Genomic DNA, 10,633 nt, shown 5'->3' on the forward strand with positions numbered 1-10,633 from the left:
TATTACAAAATCTTTTATTTTAGATTATATGCACCTCACAAACTTAGGAGTAATGCGTAAGCTATTGTCTTTTTGGATTCTCAAAGGGCCTTCAAATGTTAGACTTACTGGGAAAAAAATATCTGAGTTAACTGAATCATTACTAAAACTGAGACCATTTGTTACTTCAGAGTTTTGTAGAAAACCTAGAGAAGTTCAAGATATTCTTCGATGGAAGTCTACAGAGTTTCGATTATTTCTAATTTATATTGGACCATTTGTACTCAAAGATATTATAACTGATGATTGTTATAGTAATTTCATGTGTTTAAATGTGGCCATGGTCATTCTTTTGAGTCCGGATCATCAAAATTTATCATCTTATGCGCAAACACTTTTGGAATACTTTGTGGAAACATTTCAAAATATTTATGGGACTCATAACGTATCACACAATGTTCATAGTCTATTACACATAACATCTGATTATGAGCGTTATGGACCATTAGATAAATGTAGTTGCTACCCATTCGAGAACTATATGAAAGAAATTAAGTCAATGTTGAGGAAGCATGAAAAACCATTGCAACAGTTAATTAACCGTTATAGCGAACAAAAATATACCAAAATTCATCACTCTAATGCACTAAAAACTTGTAAAAGTTATTCTTTAAAAAAAATTCACAAAAATGGTCCACTGCCGGATTTTGCAACTATTACTGGATATCAATATTCATGTCTAATTTTTAATAATTTTAAAATTAATATTAATTGCAAGAGAGATCAATTTATTTTAACAAACTGTAATCATATAGTACAATGCTTTAATATTATGGAAACATGTGTAAATGGGGAAAATGGAACATATATACTAGGAAAACATTTTATAAACAAGTCACCAGCATACATAAAACCTATGGATTCAACTATTTTAGATATTTATTTGGTTGATAATATATCAACTAACTTTCAGCTATGGAATGTTGATAAAATAAGTAAAAAAATTATGATACTGCCTTTTAAAGATATATATTATGTGGCATTACCTATCTTACATTCTGAAATCTATAAAACTATATTATAATATAATAAAACTGCATAACAAATAATAAATATAATTTAAGCTGTATATACAATAATGTATACCTAATACAAATGTAAATATATTTAGTTAAATAGTTAATATAGTTATTAAGTATTATGATTTAGTTTATATACCTAATAATATGGTCAACATTTGTCAAATTATTCCATTTTTTGTAATTTTTGTTTGCAGATTATAATAAAATATTAGTTATAGTACTTATATTAATACCATATATTGTAATAAGGTTATCATCAATCATGTACATAATTGCACATTTCTACAAAGAAGATTCTGTCGAAGTAGTACCAAGTACATGGTTCAAAAATAACGAAAGTGCCTGGCCTAACAAATCATCAAATATAAAAAAATTTGTAACTCGAAGAACTTTTCCCAACAAATTTGATTTTAATTGGTTTCCTGCACGACAACTTGGTCGTAAATTTGGTAAAAATAATTCAAAAATATATATTATTGATTACATTTCAAATATATTAATATTTTGTAATTTTAGCTTCATATGAAGAAGCAAAAAGTAAACTATCTACGGCTGAATTTAAATCCGATTTTTCTACTGCAGAAGATGAACGTTATACTCGTCAATTTAGAGCAAATAAAAGAGCCAGTAATAGCAGTTCACCTGAAATGGCAAAAGATTCAAGAAGTAAAGGGATAAAGAGCCCACCATCTGTGTTTTGTATGACTTTATATTACCTATATATTAAATTATGTATTCGTGTGATTTAATTAGGTATAATCAATGTATAACAATATAAATTATTTTAAGCTATAATAAAATAATTACATTTTTTTTTTTCAGTTAACAAAGAAAGATACACTACAATCAATTTAAATGTTCAACAGAAAAAAGAAAAGAATTCCTATTCAAATGTAAATAAAAGTGTTTTCACTGATAATGATAATAATATTAATTTTGAGAAAAAATCTTCAAAGACTCTTGGTAACTATAATTATGGATATACATTTGTATTGTTTTTAAATAAATTAACTTAATAAATATATGCATGTTTTAGACACAACACCGACGAGTAACAATAATCTAGCCACAAGTAATGTTTTACAAAAAAGTTCATCATATTCAAAAAGCGGTTCAAATGTAAAAAGAAGTCTTTTCACTGATGATGATAATAATATTAATTTTGAGAAAAAATCTTCAAAGACTCTTGGTAACTATAATTATGGATATACATTTGTATTGTTTTCAAATAAATTAACTTAATAAATATATGCATGTTTTAGACACAACACCGACGAGTAACAATAATCTAGCCGCAAGTCATGTTTTACAGAAAAGTTCATCATATTCAAAAAGCGGTTCAAATGTAAATAGAAGTCTGTTCACTGATGATGATAATAATATTAATTTTGAGAAAAAATCTTCAAAGAATCTTGGTAACTATTATAATAAATATACCTTTGTATTGTTTTTAAATAAATTAACTTAATAAATATGCATTTTTTAGATACAACACCGACAAGTTACAATAATCTATCTGCAAGTCATGTTTTACAGAAAAGTTCATCATATTCAAAAAGCGGTTCAAATGTAAATAGAAGTCTGTTCACTGATGATGATGATAATATTAATTTTGAGAAAAAATATTTAAAGAATCTTGGTAACTATTATAATAAATATACCTTTGTATTGTTTTTAAATAAATTAACTTAATAAATATGCATGTTCTAGACACAACACCGAAAAGTAACAATAATCTAGCCGCAAGTAATGTTTTACAAAAAAGTTCATCATATTATTCAAAAAGCAGTTCAAATGTAAATAGAAGTCTGTTCACTGATGATGATGATAATATTAATTTTGAGAAAAAATCTTCAAAGAATCTTGGTAAATATTATAATAAATATATCTTTGTATTGTTTTTAAATAAATTAACTTAATAAATATGCATGTTTTAGACACAACACCGACAAGTAACAATAATCTAGCCGCAAGTAATGTTTTACAAAAAAGTTCATCATATTATTCAAAAAGCGGTTCAAATGTAAACAGAAGTCTGAATAAATTGTTGTATTCTTCTGAGAGAAAATCTTTGAAAAGTAAGCATATCAAACAATTAACGCAATTAGGTATACTAAACACTTTAATATAGTAATCATTGTTTTTGTATTGTGTTTCTGCATTATAAATTTAAATAATTAAATTATTATTTATTTAAATTATTATTTATTTAAATAATTACTGATTATAGTATCAAAATTATTTAGAATATTGATCATTCAGAGTATTTTGATTGTATGGATTCAATTGCAAATTGTTCACATACTTGGCTATTTTTAAGTAAACTAACTGCTTCTATTAGTGATATACATTCAAAATTTGGATACAGTTTTCTAGAGGGTTTAATGGGTATATTTGAAGGATGACCATGCTTTGCTTTTTAAATCATTGTATATAATTTGATGTTTGATTTTTGTATTTATAAGGCTATGATTATAATATATAAATATATAATATTATTTATTATTTTTACAGAAAAAAATCAGTATGTGCCTTTTGAAAAACACATTTCTTCGTGCTTAGCCGAAATAAAGTATGAAATAAAAAGTCATACTTATAAAATTGATTGCTTAAAAGAAAAAATTGATTTTATTGAAGAAAATCTCAAAAGTTTTAAATTGTATAATAGAAGTATTGTTACAAATAGTAGTAATGAAGCGTTTGCAGATGATATTATGTTTGATTCGTTAATTTCTTTATGGCCTCTTAAGAATGATGATGATTTAGACGAGTTTGAAAATATATTACTGGATAAAACTAAGAAAAGGCAATGTGTGAGTAATAATATTATATACAATTATGGAAAAAAACATTTGTTTCATCATATATTATATTTATTTTTATTTTATAGGAAATTATATTATCTAGAGCAATTTCAAGGAACATACCTATAACCATAAGAGTTATGATGCAGCGAATGTTTACAGATAACTTTTTGTCAAATTTTTCTTTTATCGGCTTCAAAGGGAAAAAAAACTTTTCAAAACTCCGCAGTTGTTCTTTAATTTTTGGTAAAAATGTTAATTTTTAAATTGATAACATATTTTAATTTTTCTTATATTTTAGATTCTATAAGAAGAGTGAAAAAATTTGAGAATGTGCCAGATTGCGATATCTCCAACCCAATGAAATCCTGGTTAGCACAAGCTAATAACCGCTTAATAAAAATAAAAACAAAAAATGATTCTACTCATGTAGTACAGCACTTATAAATTATTTATTTATTTTATTGTTATTACTATAACCAATTTTTCATACAATAGGTTACTTATAATTTTTTTATTATTATAATATTATTTTACATTAAAAAGATAAAAGCAATTTTTTTACTTATTATATTTTTTGTTATCTTAACATATTTTTATCATGCATAAATTGAAGATTCAAGCTTTTTATTTTATACTCGATGTTTGTTTCAACTATATTTACTATATATATACACATTAGGTATCATACATTATATATTGTATTTTATATTTTATAATTATTATTATTATATACATACAAAAGTTATTTCTGATTTTATAATTTTTTTGCTAAATTGATTTTTTTTTTCCACAAGTATTATATATCATTATAATTTTTACAACATTTTAATACATAATATTAACACTTTATTATAATGTGCTGGTTTTATATTAAATATATAATGATTAAGGGCCTTTTAGTTTTAATTGCTTTTTTATTCATATATGATGTTGTATATACCTACAATATTTAATTTATTATATATTATTGATTATAGGTATTGATAAACGATAACAATCATAATATATATAATATATATATTTAAATGTAATATATTATTCTGGCATAGCTAATTAATTAATGCCAAATTATAACTATTTTACTAAATAAATAAAAAATACAATTTTTAAATAAATATATAAAGTATATATAAAAAAGTATCCAAAAATAAATAAATTATTTAATATACTTATTGTAGTATAGGTACTGGATATAGAATATTCATAATTTATTGAGTTTAACAGAAATACGAGTATTATATATATGTTTTAAGATTTCAAACCAATATTAGAATCAATAATAAATTTGACTACAAATTTTTTACACTGAAAAACATCATAAAATCATTTATTGGAAATCTATAATAATTAATGTGATGAAAATATATGTAAATCATGTTGTAAACATATTGATATTTGTGCCAAAACATATTCAGATCACGAAAATACAACTTAAAAAACATTTTTTTATAATATTTTAGGCATTAAAATATGTTTCTCTAACATATTATAGAAACGTGTTTACAATATTTTATTGCTGTGTGGGACTACTATAATATAGAAATCTGTGTATTCAGTATAAATCTAGAACTATAATCATAGTTCGTGGTATAATTAATATTTATAAAATATATTGAAATGTTATCAAAATGTTTGTTATCAATAAGCGGAACCACGATTAAAGATATTATAGTATCTTTAATCATGATAGGAACTTACATTATGCAATCTTTCAGTTAGGTACGTAATTCAGTAATTGTTACTAAATGTTAGGTATTGCGATATAACATTAATTGTTTCAATGTCGTATTTCAGAAACATAAATGGAACTAAATACGATGTTTTTACGGCCATGGCTGATGAGGTCACTAGTCACTTTACTCTACACGGCTTCTTACTTTATATTTTTCCTGTGATTTGTGATTTGGTATACTTTATAGTGAAATAGCGTAAACTGCTAAGTAGTACCTAACTAGTGTTTATTGCGTACCTACTTAAAAGTGAAAACTGTTGTCTTGTTTGGTGTTACTGTCGTTAACCATGGATCAGGTAAATAAAATACCTAATATGTTCTTTCCTATAAGTGCTTACAATAATATTTTATGGTCATAATATTATAATACATTAGTATAATCAAGAGCCTGAAGCTGATCTATTAAAAATAGGCATTTCCTACAATTCGGACTATGTTGTGCCTATTCTACCACCTCAAGTACAGATCCAAGCATTCAAAGCATTCAATCGATTATTAAACCTGTCGGCATTCAAGGAGAGAAAACCGATCGAGTGGTCTATTGTAGTAAGATATTGTTATTTTATTTATTATTCATTCGTAGCTTGAGCGTGTGTAGTTGCTAGTTTGTACTTGATATATTGGAATTAACAAGCAAAATGGTACAATATATTATGTGATATTTTTACATTTTTATTCATAAAAAAACAAAATACAATTTTTATCAACAAAATCTATGTAAGCGACTCGGTTGCGCACACTGGAGGGTTCAAAGGAAGCAATTGCTACCCCTGATTTTTTTGGTGGGTGGATGGGTGGACCCCTTAGCTCCAAAATATTTACAACACAAAAATTCTACTACATATAAAAATATGTAAAATAAACTCCAACACATAAAATTTTTCTCCAACACAAGATTTGCTTAAAGGAGAAAGATAATCGAAAATGTTACTCAATAATGTTTGTATTTTGTATTTTTTTTTTATATAGTCAATTTACTTTGTACCTACCAGGAGTTAAGGTTCCAGTCAAACACACAGCAAAAGAAAGATGAAAAAATGTAGCACAGAAATTTAGAAGTTTGGGTGCGATAGATTATGAATGTGTGAAGAAAGACATTCCAGTTATCTCTGCACAATCTTTTTCTGGTAAAAAATTAAAATATTAGGTCGCTATGTATTTTAAATTTTGATTCATTTTTGTATAGAAAAAATTGAACGCTCAAAGCTATGGTTAAGAATTAAAGGGTTATCATTTGATGTATTTTTGATTGAGAAATGGAAATAAATCTACCAAATACGTCAAGCTGATGTTCTGAATTTGTGTCGCCATTTATCAGTAATATTTGAAGAGTGGCCATTAATCCAAAGCTCTAATAGATACTTTTTAGTAAGAATAATATTCATTTTTGATCAAGAAATTAATTTTAATAATATTTATAAATGAATCTTAGATTAATGAAGATTTTAAAATTGGCTATCCAGATTCATACAAGGTTTTTGAAAACTGGGATACATTTGTCACGTCTGGTCAAACTTTTCTAAATTTTTAGTGACATTGAGAAGGAAGATTAAAGATAAATATGCCCGTTCTCTGCTAGTGCAGTTGGATAGCTCTGAAGTCAGTGGTAGTAAGAATATTAGTAAAATAATTTTAATATTATTGTATAAAGTTTGTATAAAATTAATTTTGTTTTAGATTTCAAAGTATCTGAAATATAAAGTTGTTACTGTAACCTTATTCATACCAACTAAAACACAAATTAAAAGTTCAAAAAGTGCTAAAAATTGGAAACCTTCATTAGAAAAGTCAGCATCTGGATTTACTTGTAACATTACAGTAAATATATTTAAATATAATTTTATAGAAATATTATTATTATTTAGGTTCCATTTTAATGCATATTTTATTAAGGGTATATCGTTCTTATTAGTTAATATATTGTATCTGGTAAATTATTAATTTAAAAAAAAAATTAATTTTCTGAAGATCATCATATTGTTTTACTATAATATAGTGAATAGAAAATTTTTCACAATAATTCTTTAAATAATTCTTGATTTATTTTTCATGAATTTAATTTTAAAAAGTAACAAATAATTATGTGAGTTTTTTCTTACTAAAATACCCAATAAAATTAAAACAAATATGAGTAAAAACTAACATGCTTCCAGATTAAGCAATTTAGTTCAATTTTACAAAATCTTTATGGATTAAATGAAGAATTTGAAAAAAAAAAAGTTTAAAGTATTACGAGTTTGGGACAACAATTCAGCCATACGTCATTTTAGTTGGACAGGATTTGAGTTCTATTCACACTTCTTATATTAGACTAAATTAAAAATTATGTTCATTTGATAGTCCCATCAGAGCCATTTCAAAACATATTTTTCATTACAATGTGTCTACCCTAAAGAATACAAATTTTTTTTTATAAGTATTTAAAATTAAAAAGTTGATAAAACACATAAAAACCACAAAAATTTGATAATTATTTTGAATTAAAAATTCATAAAAATTTTCCTTTTTAAATCTAAGGTTTGAAAATGTAATACAAGATTTTTTATAAACTTGTCCATCTTTATCAACAAAAAAATCTCAACAGGAAAGTCAAATTAAATTTTTAAGAACGTTTGAAGTTCATATTTTTACAACATTGAATATTCACTCGATTTCTCATGAGTGATTTTGTTATTTTATTGTAATTCAAAAACGATTAACTGTAGATATATGAAAATTTGACTGAATGTTTAAATTTTCATTTTCTATACACCTTAATATACACCTTACAATGTTGAAAATATTTAGACTTGTTTTGAGCTCTTTACGTACAATTTAAAATTAAAATTTTTTTTCTATACATATCAATACAATTTTATTTGTTGGGTGAAAAAGCGTAAAAGGCTCCTGTTATATTGTTAATTGTAACAATAGCAGGTTAAAAATATTAAAAATACATATTATGCACAATTTTTTTTATGAGCATATTATAAAGTTTGATTTTTAAATAGATTTTTAACAAGATTTATGAAATTTGAACTTTAATAATTATTTTTTAGTTTAAAATTTATAAAATGTTCAACTGCTATAGCTAAGGATTTAAAATTTATAACAAGGTTCCACGTAAATAGGTTATATATAAATTACTTTATTTACAATAACATCAGCAAATATACTTAGTAATATCATATTATAAATAATAATGTAAATAATTGTAATTATCATAAATATATAAAGATCTTTGACTACGGACTAAGATATAGATATTATACTTATATCTTACTATTTTAGTCGGTGCTTTTGATCGCGTTATTAATTATCATTAAAAAATCATTAAATTTAATTTTAATATCGAATTGAATATATTATACATTGTACAACTCTGTGAAATAATAATAACAAAATTACAATGTTATTTTAACAATTATTAATAAAACGTTCCGTCCTTCCCGATCTAATGAAAATAATATTAGAAGGGGTATACTTTCAAAATATTAAATAATTAAAGAGGAGCTGCGTCCCCCCCCCCCCCTGGGTCCCAGCTCCTTCAATTTGAGGAATGGGATGGTCATCACCTAAACATTGTTTCGGTTTAAGGTCTAGCAGAAGCGATAATGAACAAGTGCAGAGACAAAGGCATCACAAATATCCATTTCACCTCAATTTTCCAGTATATAGTCGACACCGGTCTGTGCAAGAAACCTGTAATTCGGTATTTCCAGGTGATGAAACACATCACATTCTATGGGAGATGGTATTTTGCGCCAATTTAAATACTTGTAATTTGCTTCACCAATAGGTATATTTTAGCATGCATGTAATTTGCGCCAAAATATAAAAATTAAGCATGTATTTTGCACCACATCTAAAACTTAATTTTGATAATTTGCGCCACAACAAAAAAACGAAATGGAATATGTAATCTGCGCTACACTTTTAACTTTAATTGTTGGAAATTACTAGCAGATAAATTTACTGATATCGTACCTGCGCGTGCCAGATATAATATTGTTGTGTTCTACTAATAAAAAGTAAAGACAAAGTCGATTACGTCTAATCTAATAAAAATTATCAATTATTAAAATATCGATCAATATTGAACAGAAGTATCACAATATTTACAGTTAGTCCGATATTAATCAAAAATATATTAATAATATATTTATTTAATATACATAGAGTTAGAGTATGTATACCTTTGTCCTTTATACTTATATACATTTATTTATAATTATAATAATAATCTGATTATCTATTAAAATAAACTTGATCATTTACTTATTTTAAAATGGTGCAAATTACAATTTTGGAAGTACACTATAGCGCAGATTACTTCATATCTTTTTATTTAGTTTTGCAAAGCGCTAACTACAACCTTAAAGAGTGTATCAAATTACCTAAATTAATTTTTAGATGTGGCGCAAATTACATATGCGCTATTATATACCTACAACTGTATTGTGTTTGTAAATGTTTACTGATAAAACAACTTTAAATCGTTTTTCCAGCTGGCAGCTTCTTACCACTGGAGTCGACGGCAAAAGAAATAATAACCACCTTTAGAAAGAACTTATTTGAACATTCCAAGAAATTCTGAGACCAATGCTCACCTTCAATAACATATTTAGGTAAATTAAAATTATTTAATACAATGTCCAACAATAGCTGTGTACTAAAATACACATTGTGGCTTAATGTTCTTACTTGTTTTAGGTATTATCCGTACAAAATGGCATTGGACTTTAAAGATTTTATGGGCAGTGGCATTGATGCACACAATGATTAATTATCACTTATCAAGCACACATGAAAAAAAAATAGTACTCAAGTAAACATATTCATATTATCCTATACAGTTTGTAAATTGTATTATAATATATATATAGCAACATAAAGTCAAATCAATTTTTTATGAGCGTTCTATGTCAAATTATCTTCAAACAATTTTCTTTTAGTGGATATTGTTGTAATTAAAAAACAATTAAGTAGATAGTAATAATATTGCCAATAATTTTATAAATTCTGTAGATACCTTTATAATGCTAGAATTTTAT

The 10,633-nt window shown here is 24.9% G+C and overlaps 2 protein-coding genes and 1 long non-coding RNA gene across 3 annotated transcripts; all 3 read left to right on the plus strand.

The window, feature by feature from the left end:
- The first annotated feature begins 1,270 nt into the window (after window positions 1-1,270).
- On the plus strand, window positions 1,271-1,812 carry LOC115033365. Its single transcript, XM_029485742.1, has 2 exons — window positions 1,271-1,510; window positions 1,578-1,812. Exons 1-2 carry the CDS (start codon window positions 1,324-1,326, stop codon window positions 1,808-1,810), a joined length of 420 nt encoding a protein of 139 aa, XP_029341602.1. The 5' UTR covers window positions 1,271-1,323; the 3' UTR covers window positions 1,811-1,812.
- Window positions 1,813-2,098: 286 nt separating this feature from the next.
- On the plus strand, window positions 2,099-2,691 carry LOC115033366. Its single transcript, XR_003838683.1, has 3 exons — window positions 2,099-2,250; window positions 2,324-2,476; window positions 2,548-2,691. It is a non-coding gene; the product is annotated as an uncharacterized LOC115033366 (long non-coding RNA).
- A 67-nt stretch (window positions 2,692-2,758) lies between these two features.
- Window positions 2,759-4,312, plus strand: LOC115033220. The gene is made up of 5 exons (XM_029485411.1): window positions 2,759-2,927; window positions 2,999-3,139; window positions 3,576-3,874; window positions 3,952-4,111; window positions 4,167-4,312. Exons 1-5 carry the CDS (start codon window positions 2,759-2,761, stop codon window positions 4,310-4,312), a joined length of 915 nt encoding a protein of 304 aa, XP_029341271.1.
- Window positions 4,313-10,633: the final 6,321 nt, after the last annotated feature.

The sequence above is a fragment of the Acyrthosiphon pisum genome, chromosome X, assembly GCF_005508785.2.
Source record: "Acyrthosiphon pisum isolate AL4f chromosome X, pea_aphid_22Mar2018_4r6ur, whole genome shotgun sequence".
NCBI lineage: Eukaryota > Metazoa > Arthropoda > Insecta > Hemiptera > Aphididae > Acyrthosiphon > Acyrthosiphon pisum.

Bases quoted from the DNA above. Each gene is read 5' to 3' on its own strand.
- LOC115033365 (XM_029485742.1), top strand. From the start codon at position 1,324: ATGTACATAATTGCACATTTCTACAAAGAAGATTCTGTCGAAGTAGTA. The intron at 1,511-1,577 runs GTAAAAATAATT...TTGTAATTTTAG, and splicing joins ACAACTTGGTCGTAAATTTG to CTTCATATGAAGAAGCAAAA.
- LOC115033220 (XM_029485411.1), top strand. From the start codon at position 2,759: ATGCATGTTCTAGACACAACACCGAAAAGTAACAATAATCTAGCCGCA. The intron at 2,928-2,998 runs GTAAATATTATA...TGCATGTTTTAG, and splicing joins AAAATCTTCAAAGAATCTTG to ACACAACACCGACAAGTAAC. The intron at 3,875-3,951 runs GTGAGTAATAAT...TTTATTTTATAG, and splicing joins AAACTAAGAAAAGGCAATGT to GAAATTATATTATCTAGAGC.